This window comes from Myzus persicae, unplaced genomic scaffold (genome assembly GCF_001856785.1).
Source record: "Myzus persicae strain clone G006 unplaced genomic scaffold, MPER_G0061.0, whole genome shotgun sequence".
NCBI lineage: Eukaryota > Metazoa > Arthropoda > Insecta > Hemiptera > Aphididae > Myzus > Myzus persicae.
Window position 1 is genome coordinate 690,699 of NW_019104078.1, and position 18,652 is coordinate 709,350.

The 18,652-nt window shown below is 24.7% G+C and overlaps 1 protein-coding gene across 2 annotated transcripts; it reads right to left on the reverse strand.

Annotated features, from left to right (window-relative positions):
• Positions 1-267: 267 nt before the first annotated feature.
• Positions 268-18,398, reverse strand: LOC111038409. 2 transcript variants are annotated; one of them, XM_022321486.1, is made up of 5 exons: positions 18,302-18,398; positions 4,204-4,368; positions 1,815-1,928; positions 589-673; positions 268-511 (listed from the first exon to the last, which is right to left on the reverse strand). In XM_022321486.1, the coding sequence occupies exons 2-5, from the start codon at positions 4,343-4,345 to the stop codon at positions 430-432; spliced, it is 423 nt and encodes a 140-aa protein (XP_022177178.1). In that variant the 5' UTR covers positions 4,346-4,368; positions 18,302-18,398; the 3' UTR covers positions 268-429. The 2 variants fall into 2 exon arrangements, with proteins under 2 accessions (XP_022177178.1, XP_022177179.1); XM_022321487.1 differs by lacking the exon at positions 18,302-18,398 and adding an exon at positions 4,453-4,582.
• Positions 18,399-18,652: the final 254 nt, after the last annotated feature.

Consider the following 18,652-nt stretch of genomic DNA (forward strand, 5'->3'; position numbering starts at 1 on the left):
TGGAATATCTTACTTCAACAATTAGTTATTATGAAATGTGATGTATTTTTAGAAAGAAATAATTAAAATTTTCCACTCCAGTGCCTACTCCACATTCCTGAAATTATACTGCAAATCTTTAATGTCTATCAATTTATGTTTGAATACATAATAGCTTAAAATTTTCAAAATTTGTAATTATATTTAAGGAGATACTTTTTTTATTTATAAGTTTTAATACTTATTTATGTATTTAAGATGTTTTCAATTATAAAATCAATAGGACTCTCTAAAAAAATGAATACAACATAAAATATTCTAGTAAAATGAAATGTTATTAGTTCACAAAATAATTTTATTACAATTGCTTAAAATTCTAGTCATAATAGTATTTAGATCAATTATTAAATGTATATTTATACTAGGTTTTCAGAAAAATTACTGACAATTTTAAATGATTATGTCGTTGTCGGGCTTCATTGGAGTTTTATCGTTGACATAATTTAGACTCGAGCATGCTGCAGGTTGGATCCTGTTTTAATAAAACAATTGTTTTACTTACCTTTATTTACGAAACACATTTTACCAAAATAAGTCGTTTATAATTACCTTTTGCAACGAAGTAAATTAGGTAATCCTGTAAAATCACAATATATACCATAGGACGGCAAACAAAGTGTAAAATAGTAAGGATCTGTAAAAAAAATAATATAAACTAAACATTAATTAGAAAAATTTCAGACTTTTTCCAAGTCATGTTTATCGTATGCAAGTGTTTTTAAGAATGTTATTTAAAAATATTTAATAAAATAAACATAAACATTAATTGCTCTAGCGAAAAAAAACTTGAACATTTTTACTGATAAAGAGTTAAATCTAAAAGAATTTTTTTATAACATTTTAAAAATTACAAAATTACTGAGAATATTATTGATCTTAATTTAAAATGGATAGTTTTAAAGTATGAATTAAATTTACAAGGCTCAAGTATTAAAATTAAATAAAAAGGAATATTTAGCTATAAAATAATTGGCTTTTTTTTAATTTTGATGAAATTCACCGAAATTTGAACTAAAAACACTTAATAAAACTGTTGAATGTTATAATTTTTTTTTTTTAATTTCTATAAGAACTCGTCAGGAGCCTTATATTGGTTTTTCAATTTTTTAATGTATAATCAAAAATATAATAAATTAATTATAACACTCCTAAAAACAATAAAACGCTATTCTAGTGAAGATTTCAAGACAAATAAAGTTGGTTATTAATTCACTTTTGAATTAAAGCAAACAAGAAATCGAATTCGCAAAAAACTGGTTTTTCAAAAACAATTTATGTAACACCCACTACCCTTCCAGCTTATTTAAAAATATACAGTGAATTTTTCTTCTACCAACTAGATCTAATTTTCTCTCACATAAGTCAAGTTGAAGATCAAAACATTTTTACTGCAGCCAAATATACTGTCCCCAAAAAAAATCATATGTATTTTGTTAATGGAATTAACTATAAAAATTAAAAAAATTAAGCTTATAAATATTTTTTAGTCTAAATTAAGTGAAATATGAATATTTTCATGATAAACAGTGATTTATTTTTTTAAGTTCAACTTTTAAATTTTATGTTATGTGAAGTTTAGCTTTACACATTTTTTTTAAATTAAAAATATTTTTTGATTTGAGTGTGTTTACAAAATTATGTAATGATACAATTTGGATTAAAATGCCATCAAATAGTTTACAAAATATTATGTCAGTTAATTATTATATATATATATAATGATTTATTATTTGAATAAATTAAGAAATGCATAAAAATGTATACAAATATTTTACCTGTAATTGAGTTAGTACTTCGTTTACCGTACCTTGATATGTAAAAACCTCTTTCTATCCTAGGTGGTACATTATCCACTGATCGTGTTTTTACCATAGCAGCATAACGAATATCTTAAAATGACACAAATAAATTCAAATTTTATATTTATTTTTGTATGTAGCCAACACAGTAATACAATATTATTGTTAATTTATAAAAATAAGTTAACATTTTAAAGGTAAGTTCGTAAGGATTATATACTGATAAGTATTAGTGGTAGGCACTGTTATACTAATTTAAATTTGTTAATAATTAATAAATACTACGAAACGCATACATGTAATCTTTAATAGTACAAATTTAAAAATAACTCCATTACAAACAATCGGCTTGCTTGCGGAATGCTTATAATCTATACACCGACTAGGTATCAATATAAAAAAGAACTGTTTCACTGTATTTCTAAGGTTGTATATGCACATAATATGATTGACTTTATGTTCTAGCTATATTAGAAAAAAAAAATTCAATTTTTTTAACATGTTATAACACTCAACCATTTGTAATTTCCAGAGCTAGAATTTTGATGCAATGTAATTATTTTATTATGTTTTAAAACGTAAGAATATAATGCATTCTAGGTGATTACTGATTCATTTGATAATATTTTTATTATTTGCTATTTTGGACGTATCCAACTTTTTAGGGCGTTCTTTGATGTTTTAGAGCGTTTTTCAAGTTAGCAGAACATTTTATCTAGTGAACTCAAAATATAGTACCTAATATATTTTTAAAATAAAAACCACCATATTCGTAAAGGTATATAGTTGTCAGATATAGTGTTGAATAATAGTATACCAAATACTTATAGGTGATATGCAATAGGTACACATTGAGTCGCTGACCACCGTTTGTATACAAATAGTTAAAGAGACCGTAACAATACTGTGGCTTGGCGTGGCGCGTTGTCTAGTAACGGCCACAACTAATAGCTCCCGGATGGGTGACCACCCGGGTTCGTAGTAATTAAAAATCTTGCCACACATACACGTGTTTGCTACCTACCGTAACAATCCTAACAATCATAAAAACAATCTACCGTACCAACCCTACCCCTACTACAGTTCATAACCCCTACAACAGCTAATGGCCTTAGTCGCCAAGCTTAAAATCAATGAAAAAAAAAAAACTTCTATTTTAGTGTCATTAAGTATTAAATCTACTGAAAAAACAATCATCATTACCTATACCTCAAGTTTTTATGACATAACTTTTTAAACTGTAAAAATGTATGTTGGATTGGATTTTTTTTTATTGATTAAGGTATTCTAAAAATAGAAACACAGCCCCAACAATAAACGTATTTTGAACTACCTTACCATAAAATAAAAAAAAAACTCCAACACTTCAAAAACAAATCTAATAACAATTATACATCCAATTTAAATCTTAAAATGGCTCCAACGTACCCTAACCGTATTCTTTGAAAAGCTACCAAGAAATTATTTAACCATGTAGAACCAATACCTCCGGCCTATACTTTTCCGACCGGATAATTCTTAAATTATATAGATGGCAAGGCAAAATTCAAGGTATTTGCCCACTAACACCTTTCCTCCTCTGTCTTTAAGCCTCTAAATATCCAAGTGAACCCTCAATGTACTAAAAGTGTAATCAGTATCTATACCAGATCACATTCAATATCCTTGACCGCAAATCTCCGTTCCCCAAATCAGATCATATTTTAAATTAAAGATCAGATTAGATATAGTTGAAATAATTCCTGTAGTTACGTCCTATATTGTGCATAAAACAATAAAATTAACAAATATTGCAAGTATGTTCTTAATTCGTACGCATCCTGCAGTCAGCGAATTGTTATTGCTTATCGTTTTGAGCTATTTTTTTAGTTATCTAGTCTTATCAAATAACATTTAAATGATAAAGGAATGTTATTTATAATTGTCTGAATAATTCATACTAAATATGTAATGCAATATCAATATAGAATATAGTCGAGGTTATGTATACCTATAGTATATTAGATCAAATTAATTATAACGTGGTACTATTCAATAGGTACCTAATAATAAAATAAACTTTGATAAAATTGTCTACAAATACAATACATTGAAACTGATTTCACATGCGCTATATGGCATGTAATTTAATATGAAATTAAAATTATTGTACCTATTTTTTAATTCGAATCATTATCAATTGAACACCCATAAAGAATACAACTATTAAATTCATAAAAATAACTCGTAAGTTACGTTCATATTTTAACATTAATCATAAAGATATAAGTAACTATGAACCAACTTCATACTTATACTTATATACTACCATTAATACTTAATTATACTACATCCATATATATGAATAAACATAACTCATAAGTACCTGGTATATTCTCATCGTGTCTTTTACCAAAGCGGCCACCGGTTTGAAAGAACTTATCCGATGCTGTCGTGTTATCTGGCATTATTAACAAAAATGTCGAACCAAGAATGCATAGTACCATTATTGTTACGCTCATCGTCATTTTATCAATGTCACTTAATTTTTCTAGAAAAAAATAGCACAAAAATTAATAATTTAAAATAATATTCAAGTAAAGTAGGTACACATAGTTAAGGATTTAGTAAGTACCTAAATAGATTGATAAATTTTAAAATCATCAAATATTTTTCAGCGGTTTTTATTATGTTGAATAAGGTAGGTGAATGAACATTTTAGAACCATTCATTTAATCTATACATAAACAGTTGTGCAACACGTAACAAACTTGAACTCCATGAGTTATTTACGTGGAATTCTTTAATTCTTTACATGCAAGACGCAACAGGCTACACGTTCTTTTAGAGTACGTGAGTGTTAATACAAATATTAAAAGACAAAAACACTTTAAAATATTTTGCAAAGAAAACAAAACAATATTGCTATTCCAAGCAATTTCAAACTTAGTTAAAATTATAAAATAATGTATCATATTTATAAATGTGTATCACAAACAGTATTTTAATCCAGAGCTGAGTGAAGGAGTTATTGATTTAATAATGGAGTGCACATTATCATTCCTTTTAATAATTTTCCGTTTTTCTGGCAAGTGGTAAAATTCTTAGAAATATTCATGCAAATAATTTATGAAAACAACAGTGTAAGTACCAATAGATATTATTTTGAAAATCGGAAATTAGAACAAAGTTATTAATAGTTAGGTACATTAATGGATATATTAATACATTTATAGTAAGTGATTTTAAAATTGAATGATAAATCTCTAAGTACGTTTAATGATAATACTTTAGATTAAGTAATTTTTGTTTATTAACAAAAACATTCAAAGTCAGCTGAACATAATACACCTAGTATAATGTAATGTATAGGTACTAGGTACCTATCTACACCCATCTTATTCAAGGTATAACAAATAGATCTGACCAAAAAAAATTATGCTACCTTAGTAGAACAATTTTTTTAAACATTACATGAGTATTACATAATTTAAGAAATATAATCGTGTCAGCAAATCTCCTAAAATTATATTTTGAAAAAATTTTTTAGGTTCCAAATGAATTTAATCAAAAATATATTGATATTTAAAAAAATTTTAAAAAATAAACTACTCGACTTAGATAAAATTTTTTACCATCAAAATTGTTCTATAATTTATAAAGCAGAGATTCACAAATTAGCTATTTTGAACTTACCCAAAAAAAATTTAGTTTAATTTTTATATTCAGTATTAAAAAATAAAAATAATTTGTTTTACATTATACGTGTGGCACAAGTAACTACAAATTATATATAAAATAAAAAAAAATAAAAATATTGATTAAAACAAAAGTTTTTGCATTAGTAAGTTTTTTTTGTTACACTCTGTATATAAATAAATAACAAGGTTAACCTAAGTTATAGCACAGCATTTGTTCAAAAATAAATAAATGGCTTATACTAAAATAAGTAAAAACACTAAAAACCTTATAATATAGAGTGTTAGTCATTAGTTTTAAAATGTAGTACAAGTATTATGTTGACGTTAGACATATTTTAATATCTTTAAAAACTTAAATCTGAAATATATTACTATTATACCTACACATTATACATATTATATTTTAGTCCTTATTGTTAATAAGACATAAGTTAATCACTTTGATGTTTAAAGTTTAATTAGTTTTCATTAAATAAATTGGTTTGAAATAAATATAATTATTTATCTTTAAAAAGAAAACTTTATTATAGTTTAGGTGAGGTAGGTACATTTTAGAATGTACGTGTTTTATTATAAAATTGAAATCATTATAAATATTATATATTTTATAAAGTGCAGTAAATTATAGTCAACTGATGGCAATTATAGCTATGGACTATGAATGATATACTTTGATCAGTAAATAAGTTCTTCTCTATTCACCATGGTTTGTATAGAATATTCACATAATAATGATATCGATAAATACTGACGAGATAATAATGACGACACCATGCTCCTGCCAATTATCTTGATAAGTAATCAGAAGATATTAACAAATTAAAATTATACTAGTCTAAATTTTCAATAATTGTCACAGTTTTTTTAAAATTTATTTTGAAAAGTTTAACATTTTTATAGCAAATCGTGATTGTGTGACTATTGCAGTGTATTTTTGTATGAGCAAGTTACTAGATATCTGTCAAGTGGCAATACTTATTAAATTCACTGTGACAAGTATGTATATTTTCTATACAGATTTTGTAATACAACTTATTTATTACCTACTAGAGAAATATTAGGAATAATAAAAGTTAAATAATTAATTGGTTTTCTATTAAATTCTGGTAGTGTTTTAATTTGCCTGAGTAAGGACTAAAGATTACGGTTCAAGAATGTATTAACTGTTTATTATTTTCAAATTCATTTATTTATAGCAGCCAAATCAATTACAATTAGATAATTACAATAAATTACATTAATCAAGCTTATACTTGTAACAACTGAGCTTTAAGCTCGATCTGGTAAATTAAAAGTGTTGGTTAAATATTTAAATACTTAAATAGTTTTAGTAAAACGTTCTTGTATTTAATTATTCACAAAAAAAAAATATTTAATTTGATTACAAATATTATTATCTATTATAGTATTTTAACATATTGCAAAGCTAGTGTAGTCGAATAGTTGCATTAAATATTGATATTTATTTAAGGGAATTTTATGACTAATTGTATGCTTAAAATCATTTCATACACTAATGTATTGATGAGTGATGACAATAACAAATTAGTAATTTTATATATTGGTGTAACTAGGTGGATGATTTTTTCGGGAAGGGGAAAGAGTTAAAATTGCCTAATACATTTTTTTTAAAACAGATAAAAATATGATAACTCATTATTTGTTCTCATCAATTTGGTAAAGTGTCATGACAAAAGTGATAGTTAATATTTCTATGTTAACTACTTTGCATATTATTCATATATTTTTTAAAAATATTTTAAATATAATGTCGAGAAATCGAAACGCAGTATTATGAACTTAATAATATACTATTGAAATGTATTTTTTTCTTTTGAAATTATATGTCTATGTCTAGTTTTTAATAGATATTATAGTAAAGTATAATGCAAAAATATATTATTGCATTTAATTCAACATGGTCAATAGAAAAAAATCTATTACGTACTTATTTGCTGTGTATAAAAGCTCTGAATATCATTTTTTCATTCAAGAGGATGTCGGCGTATTGTTTTCTGTTTCTGAACCACGCTCAACATACACAAAACGCATTTACGAAGAATCACTTATTTTATGTTTTTGAGTAATCTTGGAGTAAAATAGCACATCACAAAAATAATAGATCATAATATTATTTTTAAGAGTATGACATATAGATTTGTCTAAATATAATATCAAAACAATTTGAACATCGTTTCAATTTATAATTATGTATAATATATTTTAAAAGTCAGATCACAAAGTAAAAAAAATAGTAAAACATAAAATCAATATTTCAAACCCTCAAAAATATTACACTCCATCATTTATGTAATAGATAATTTTACTCTAGTATCACTCAAAAGTCATAAAAATGATTTTAGATTAAAGCATTTTATCTATGTTGCGCCTGAGTCTGAGAGAGAAAACAAATATCGAGCTGACATCCTCTTAACATAAATATTAATAATATTTGTAACTAAGACCTAAAGGTAACATTGTTTTTATTTTTATTTTTTTTCAATAAAATGTATATTTTATAAATAATTATTATCAAATGTTGTTCTAGATGCCAAGAGAAAATAAAATTGTTAATCGTTAAAATTACAAAATTGACGACCATATACATAAAAAAAATTCACCGATGGGGTTGTTGGGCAACCCACCCATGCACCACTCTAGTCTTTAAGGACCACCCAAAGCCTACGAGTGATTAAAAAAAATATGATTAGAAATACTTGATGAGTTTATAGTTAGTACATAGCTTCAAACACCGCAGTGCCAGTTCGAATGGTAAGTAGGTATCTATAATATAGAATATTTTGCATATAATATTTATAGCAAACCATTATATGCATATTACATTATTATTTATTACCTGTAATAATTCAGGTTTTGACTTTGTTCAAAAGGATACAATGATACATATATGATATATTTATACCATCTTCTTTGATTATATAGCTGAAAAATAATTCGTGAACAGCATAAATTAGGGTTATAATCATCTTTGCGTTTAAATAATTGGATTTACATTTACAAGTATACATCCCACCTAGTGAATTTCAAAGCCAATATTTTACGCACGATGCGATACATGTCTAAAAACCATAGCTACTCTACTTTGAGAAATCAAAATCTCACCTTTTTATTATATAGTGTGTAAACAATAATTTATATTATATCTATTACATTAATTATGAGTGATGATGTTCATACTACAATATTGTAGCTATCATAGCCATATGTTAATATAGTAAATTGTGAATTTGATTATGTTCAAGTCTGCAGATTCAACTGTTATATTTGACGCATCAGTTATGTATTAGTAATTTTTTATAGGCGTATATGGAGAAGTTAGTGGCCTCTCTAAAAAAAAAAATCTTACCTAATCTAAACTTAGCTTATGGTGAGGAACATCAACACATATACGTGTTGATTGAATTATCATGTTATTATCATATTGACAATATAGTAACTTATGCCATATTTATGATCAGTTTGTAGAGCTTCAACAAAAATGTTAGTTCCAAAATATAGATTTATTATAAACTATAATGATCTATCTAATTAAAGATACTAATGCATCAACAAATAATATGGTGTAACGTAACTGTTACAATAAACCAAATGCCTAATTTAATTTCTTATATCTATTGGGTTGTGACCTATTTTCTATAAAAATATACTGTTTACAAAAGGCCTACCATATAATTAGGTGTACGGTGTCTTCATAATTACAAGGATGTCATGTTTATGCTAGAATCAACTCTCAAATGACAACAATTTAATGGTTTAGAAGCCAAAATATAATTCCGTCTTAACAATTGAATAAAAATCTAAATTTCACATCGGTTTTAATGGTAAATAAAATATATATTAAATATGTACAAGTAAGAAATGGTTTCTCAAGATGAATGATTCAATGAATGTGTAAATCATACAATTTTCTTAAATTAAAAATACGAGGAAATCACTCTGCTGTTCAAAAAGTTTTGAGTCATGTAACGCATCTCGTTATGGAATGGGTTACTGTAATAGATATGTTAAATTTGAATTTAATCATCGACCGCAGAAGACAAAAAACGATTTTGAGAAAAATTGTTATCAAAATATGAACTTCAAACGCTCATAAAAATTAACTTAGGTAACTAAACTTAAAAGTTATTAAAATCAAATGTTTTATGAAATCTTAACTACAAAAAAAATTTTAACTCTGGAAATTTTGTCAAAATTCTGATTTCAAACACTCATAAAAAAGTTGAATAATTATATATATTAGTAAGAATTTTGGATTAACACTAAATTTTTTTTTTTTTATATTTCACTAATAACCTATGAGGAATCTTGTATTTAATGTTTAGGTTTTTTGACAGAATGAAAATTTTTTATTGAAAGTTATTTAAAAAACTAAAACAAACATTTAAAGTTTCACGTGGCCATAAAATATAAATAGTTCAAAAATAGTCAAAATATTTTGAAAATTAAAACATAAAAAGTTCTGGTCATTTTAAATTTCTAATTCCCAAATTCTATGATAACATTCATTTTTATAACAGAAAAGATATTGAATTTGAAAATTAAAATTTTTTATGATGTACAAGTACACAAAAAAGCACATGATTGCACATTGTGAAACCAATACATTAATCTCTCAGCTCAGAATCTAAAAGTTGTAGTATCATTTAGTTATTAATATCGAAATTTAATAATAATATTATAAAATGAAGTATATAATGACAACCTACATGTTTAATTTTAGATTATGAGTGGAACGATTGATTTGCAATGTTTTTTATAAATCATACTTTCACCAAAATCAAAATACAGATAATGAGACCAGTCAAATGTGTATAAATTATTTTTTTCAAAGTACATAGTATAATATTTCGTTTTAAGAATTAAAAAATATTATTTCTTCTGATGTGATTTTTAAGGGAATATATTTTTATTATATAAATATTCCTATTGTTTTATAATTTTCGGTGAAATTGCTCAGTTTTCTTTTGCGTCAATTAAAATAAAATAGCTATAAAAATAATTAAACCTATGCCCATTTAATTATCACTAGTGTATAATTTGTGTCAATTTAAAAATGATTGATGAAATTACAATATGTAATTTTTGTTGGGAAGTTTTATTTTCCCCAAACTTTCGTAGTTTGTTTATTTTTATTATTGTTTTTTGTTTGCATTAATCAGAATATATACAATCTATAATGGTATTTACAACAACCATAATAAATACAATTACATGAAGATATGAGGAGAGAAGTCACGCAGCAGTAACACTCTGATTAGACTATATTACAATATGCAATGTATATTATACATATAAGTTTTTTTTTAATTGTTTAATTTAACTTAGCCAAGTCACGACGCCAACACCTTTTTAGCCTTCTCTGAATTACCAGGAATGTTAACTGAGTTAAGTGCAGACATTTGTGGACTCAGGTGGTTCGCAAAAAGGCAGTGGAAGTGTTTGTAGTAGGATGTGGCCACTTCGGCCACAGTCTGTATGTCAAGATCTGAGTACAGTGTATGATTCGTTAGGTTAGAAAGGAGCGTTAGTAATTATATGAAATGATATAGATTGGAACGTTTTGTATTTTATAAATGTTGGATTTTTTTGCCTTCCCCCATAATTGGACACCCTAAGTCCAAATAAGGTACACGAGGGTTTCGTAGCAAAAGCAAAACAGTAGCTGAACCTCGAGCTACTCAAACTTAAAACTTCAAACTGGAGGAATCATAAACGTTGTAATAGGAACTGAACAAAAACGATATGTATAACATCAGAATTACGAGGGGAGAAGCATCTAGTAGTAATGATGTAGGCTGTTTTGGATTATTCACAATGATTATTGTGGGTTTATTACTAAGCTTTATTAGGGTTTATCGTAGGGTTATCATATGCGTACATAACTTGACAATTTGGTATGTTAAATAAAATACAACAGATCTATGCACATGGCATACGGTACCTACCGCACTACCATGAGTACGAGTAATCGAGTAATTAAAAAGCGCCCTCTATTCTTTCCATACACGTATTGCTTGTCTAATGGTATAAGGTCTATTCTGCTAATTAACTACTTTTTGCCGGAATCCATTTTTTCAAGTGATAAAATCGATCAAACACAGTAAATTATAACTACATATTTCCTAAAAGTAAGTGAAGTGTACAAAAATAATGACGAAATATAGAGTATGACAATATTTTGTTTCGTGAATTATAATTATTATTCTTATTTTATTAAAAACTATCATTTCCATCAAACCTAAAAATACATAATATTATATGAAAAAAAATTATTTCACTAAGCCAACAGTTTATAATAACCTTTGATACAAAATACAATAATTTTTTTAATGTCCTATGTACAATTATACAAACGACAAATTTGTATAACAATTTAGGATACAATACAATGTTAAGCTAATACTTTTGGCTTCTTATCGGTAAATTAGTTCTTATATTAATAAAACAAAGTCGTGAGAAATTTCACTTTAACTGGATATTATCAATCTGTGTTTCCAACCACTAAAGTTTAAATTAATGTACATCGCAAAAAAGTTTTTTTATTACTCTATATTTTATTATTGAAAACTGAATTACCTATAGTAAATTCAATTTACTGTTTTGTTATACTACATATTTCTATTTGTAAAACTTATTACTAAATAGGCAAATTAAAAAAGAGTAGGTTATCGTATGTTCAAAAATGATATTATTTAAAAATATACGACAGTATTTACTTCAAAAATTCTAATCGTGATAAATTAATTATTGTGTTTTTTTGAAAAAATAATCTGTTATTATACCAGCTGTTGCTAGATTCAAAAAAGTTCAACATTATTTTAGTTTGTAATGTTGATGATGTTGAACTAAAATTCAGCCTATAGACAATAATTCTAACAGAAAAAAAAATTGAGAAATATATCACTTAATATTTGCACTGACATATTTTCAGAGTTAAATTTGGTTTTCATGTTGTAATCGACTTTAAAAAAAATAAATAATACCATAAAATGAACAAAAATATCTAGGTATTATTAAGTTAAATTACAATACAAAAAACCTTATGCTAAATGACATGAATATTTTTTATCAAACTAAATAAATGTTAATTTACATAATACATAAAGGATTACTTAATATTTAATAATAAATATGTATTAATCAAATGTTTTAAATCGCAAAACATAACTAAAATTGTTAATTCAATGGGTTATTATTGAATTTTATAACAATTTAAACATGAAGCTCTCATAAAAAATAACTGTGGATTCAGGTTCAATCTATTTTTAATGTACAGTACTATTTACAACTTATGAGAAACCTTGTACAACATTTTTAAGCTTGTAAACCGAACAAGCAATTTTTAGTGACATTTAAAAAGAAAAAAATTAAAAAAATTTTGTACCTAATATTAGAGATCAAAAAGAGTCAAAATATTATAAAAATTAAACCATGTATAGAAAACGCTATTTTACACTTTTAGAGAAAATTTGAAGTACCTACCTACGATTATTTGTATTTGAATTAAATCAAAATAACATACCTACATTATCTACGTTAAACAGGTTTTGAGTTAAAATTCCCATCTAGCTATTGAAGTTGAAGATTAGACTATTTTTAGAACGTTTTTCTTGGTATAATACAATAATTTATCACTGAATTCAAATTAAATACATTTATTACAATGACTTACTCAATGACGACACATCGACACCTTCTACTTAAACAGCAATGTAAAGCCGTTTTTAAATTATTTTATTCAACTGTCTCTGAATGTATTTATAATTGGATTTTTTATTCTAGATATATTAATACATCACGGCATCATAGATTTGTATAATTTATTATTTTAATATAAGTAGACAATGCATATAGTGTAATTTTTAAAATGTCATATAATATGCCGTTGTATTATGGTAATCATATTATACACTAAAATAAACATTAAAAAAATACTAACACATTGTACTGTACATTTTTCTTAATTTTATATAATACTTAACATATCACCTGTTAATTAAAAAAAAAATTATATCTATATGGTAATATATAGTAGGTAATGAATTTTGGAATTTTTTGAATTGTTAATTATAATTTGTAAAATTGTAACTAATTATAATATTACTATAAAATATAAAAACCGTAACTAAACAAAATTGAATTGTGTAATATTTATATTAAAATACAGATAACAATCATACAAAAATTGAAAACTAATTTATTTATTTTTATTAAACATTTATACTATTACGAGCATATTACGCCAGGATAGTTATAGTAAATTTGAATATGATAAAAGTTTCTTTTGGTATCAATTAATTATAGGCATTACTGTATTAGGTACATATTTAGTTTGAAGGTGAGTTATAGTTTGTAAATAAAAGAAAACAAATTCCATACATAAGTAATGCGTATAATTGAATTCCAATGCAAAATATACTTTTTATTCAAAAATCTTTAAATATTTTCCTAATAAATATACCCAAAATTTCTCCTAGTTAAAAGAAGGGAGGTAATTGAAATATAAAACCATACATTTTTTATTTAATACAGTAGAAATCGGTTACAATACGAGTTTCAGGGGTAGTAGTAAGTAGTTTGTAGTATATTTAAAGTTCTTCAAACTAAAAGAAATACTTTTATAAGATATTGTAATGAATTATTTTATGACATTTAAAGCATTGATGTAACTAATTAATTTAACTAGATACTTTCCCAATTATCTTATTTACATAATGTTAAAATAATCATGTTTTAACCTAAACGTTTTATAGTATAGAATTTGTAGATTTTTAAAATGTAATTATGCATTTTAATATTGTTGGTATCTATTTTAGCATACTAATTAGGTGTCTAATAGAAAGCAGTAGGTACTATCATAATTCAATATTTCTAACCTATATACGCTATATATAGGTAATCTATGGGATAACAAGGTAGGTGCTACGTAAAACTGCTAATTTTTAAAGATAAATTATATTACAAAATGTATGTGTTCCGTATATTATTATATAGCTAAACGGAATTATTTTATGTATTTAAAATTTAAATAATGGAGTTCATCTTAACTTTGAAAATAAGTACATAATGATTCTATTATATTTTTAAAAGTGACATTTATATGTATACATTAGTATAGTTTTTTCGTAAATTGAATCTACTAAAATTACTTATAATAATTTAAAAAAGAATTAAAAAAAAATCCAAAAACAAATTTTAACTCTTTTAAAATATCTACAATAATTTGTATGTATAATTATGTTACGTAGTAACCCTATGCTACAATAACATAATAGTGACGCACGAACATTGAAATTAATTGTTAAAAATTTAGATTTTTTAATCTAATGAAACACATGGGTATTTATGACGTGGTGTCTAATCTTAATACCACTCGTATGGCATTACTATATTTGTTTTAGAGTTTTTTAGTTGTTATTTTTGTTGGCTTATTATGAGTTTAATTATTTATGTGTTAAAAACTTTAAGTTCACTTGTTATTTATCATTCATTGTTCAAAAAATATTTGATCAAATTATAAACAAAATAAATAATTTCCTTAGATTTGGAATCTAGGTAGATTATAAGACAATTATAAAATTTATCTAAAATAACTTTAATATTAGTCCCATAGAAATTGTCCTCAATATTGACTTCATAAAATAAATACTGCAGTTAAGTGTTAACTACTATTGTCTACAATTCTGCATTCGATAAGCAAAAGATATATTTGAATACGATTATTTATTCTCTCAGAGAGTGTTTGAGTAAATTATTATGACTCTTACGAAGTATGAATAAGGTGCTGTATGAAAGTAAGTATTTAATATGAATACAACTAGCTTACTAGCTATAGCATAATTTTGGCCCCACTCAAAAGATGCATAGACCCTTGTAAATAATTTCTATTCTCGCTAATAACATATCTTTGGAGCTCGGCATTTGATAATAAATGATTCAAATGGCAAGCTATCATGTTATTAATAAGGTGAGCAAGTTTCCGTTTACATTTTCTTTTAGACTATCCTATAATAAGTAAGTAAAGTGTTAAATGTAATCTTTCTTTAAGTTCTTCAACTCATGAACTTGTTTTTTTTTTGTAATAATAGGTACCTATGTAGTTATGAATAAATAATATTACTAGCTGCTGCATTAAATTATTTTATGCCGATAAATAATATTATCTTGTTGTAAAAAATGTTAAATACTAACATCATACGCTTTTTAGTGTAATATATTACCTAAATAATAATATGTATATACCTAACACGTATTTAAGCAATTTATACGAAAACACCCATAAATTCATAATTTAAAGTTGAGACACGCGAATCATTCTCATTTGATATTTATAATATAATATTATCGATTATTTTAAAACTATTTGTTGTTTTTGTATCTATCTAATTAAAAAATACATTTAAGATTAGACAAAATTGATGTAGGTACCAAAAACTGAAAATGCCGTAAATGTATATTGTTAAAATAAATGTATAATCATTAAAAACGATAATTATAATCTGTTAAAGAAATGAAATAATTATTAATATTAAGAATAAATTCATTGTTTCGTTGATTTTTTTTTACTACTTTGTAAAAATTGTTTTCTATAATATTCTACATTATTGTATGATCAACAAACGATGTTATTATATAAAAATGCATTTATGCTCTATATAGTGGTATTTGATTATCATAAAAAATTATTTTATCTTTATCATTTATTGAATATAGTTGTTAATATTATACTAATAAAATTATAGCGATTAAAATGGCTTTACAGACCTATTAATAAGCCCTATCAATACAACCCTACGTTCGTGTCCATATCTGTAATCTGTTCTACAGTCTAACACTTCAACAATCCCTAACCAATCCCTGTGCTGTTGATGTTAATCTATATTTATTGACAAAATATAAATTCAAATTTACCACATTGTACCTAAATTATTAACAATCTACTATGGCTATATTATGAGGGAACTGACGCTTGTTGTTATTATTATTATTGTTTAATATTATTTTCAATTTTAATACAAATACGAATAATCTGAATTATTTTCTAAGTATATGAATTAACCTCAATTAGAATAATTCGAGTACATTGACATTTTTATTATAATGGTTAGGTAATTTAAATAATGGCAATATTATTAAATTAATAATTAAATAATATTATTTTAATATATATAAATATATAATATGTTTAATAGGTTTGTATTAAAATATATTTATAGAAGCATTTTTATGGTAACGTATAATGAATATTTTTATATTATTATATAAAATACATACAACAATTCCATAAAAAATAAACTTTTACACTTTTTATTTTAAATTCTATAATCTAAATACAATTGTTTTATAATATATTTTTCAATTTTTTTATTACAATGTAAAATATGTTCTACTAAGTCTAGTAGTGTCATCCAAACAAATAAAAACTATAATACTTTCCGCAATTTGTAACTGTTTTAACATATTTTATTCCCACCATATTTAATTTCTAAGTTAAAAAAATGAAATATTTGTAATTGATTTTGTCTTATATTTCAGTATAAGTTAAACAACATGTTACAAAGATAACATTTATATAGAATTTATTTTGTCAAAAATATAGTTCTTGGAATAAAAAAGATTAACGGTTTTAGGTTTTAGGTCTTAGGTTGTACCTAACTATTTTTATTATTATTATTATTATTAAAAATTAGCCTCGGCAGCCATGGTTATTAACTGTCATACCTATCTAATGTCATAAGCAGTGATATAAAAAAAGATTAGGAATTATTGATTTAAAAAAAAGTAATTTTAACTTGTAATATGCATATATTATATTAATCTATGTAATATAATCGAAATTTTAATAAAAATAAAAATGGTTAACAGTCTGGAAAATAAATCCTAACATGAAATTGTAATAATATCGTAACTATAACGATAAATGCTTGTTTTCTTTGTGTTTACTTTCAGACAAATTTTCTTACTCTATATTAATTATCACTCAGATTAAACTACTCGGCACTTGCTTACCAGCCACTTTCTTCATTCTTGTCGATGAGCGAAACCATAAAATTCCTATTTTAGAACCAAATAAGCACCAGATCCAAATAGCTACCTTCTCCTTTTACTTCGTATTTATAATGTAAATTGTAAACATTATATAAAGCGATTTTTAAACGGTCAAAAGATAAAAATGTAATTCTCGTACTATTTATTTTTTGAATTAAGTCATTTTTAGAATCATTCTTACAAGATTTATGTTAACATTAAAAGTTGTAAGACATTTTATTTTAAAGATTGCATTTAAGTTATTCTTAATGTTATATATTGATATGTCTACATTATTAGAACAACAAATTTGTTAAAATATTAATTCATAATATTATTTGACTTGTACACTTTAATTCTACAGTATTATATAACATACACAATTAATTCATGACAGTGCCACTATGCCAACATAAATTGTATTAATATTATATTATAATATACAGTTTCAAGACCAATACTTGTCAATTTTAGGTTTAAAATAATTTAAAAAATTCAAATCTCTATTGCTATTAGGTAGGTACTTAGTAAAATTAAAATGAAAAATGAATAGCGCAACAATATGCTATTATAGTTTCTATCATAATTCTACCTACCTTAAATATTAATTTCAAAGTATACAACAATATTATATTAACAAAGAGAAAATATACAACATAAAACAAAATAAAAACATACCTATTTTATAAATTATAAAAATAATAAAATATTAACATACGTATACAGTGTACTTACATTCAGAAGGGACGGTATGTAGTGATGGCCAAATACAGAATAGGACACTAGCGGCACTATGTGAAGCGTTTTATATGCACCACTGGCGCAGGGGCCATGGATGAGACTTTGTAAAATCGTGTTCTCTCCCTCACACACCCACTGACACACCCATCTCACCCTCGCGTAAAATCTTATGATTATTTTGCGAGTATATTGTCCCTATACGGCTATACGGTTTTTGTTTCAATCCACAAGTATCTATTAGGGAAATATAGTGTTATAGTTTATTTGGCATTTTTTGTTCTTTATTTTTTTGTACTTTCTAAAACAATAAATAGAATACCAATTATGGTGAAAATAAAATACCAT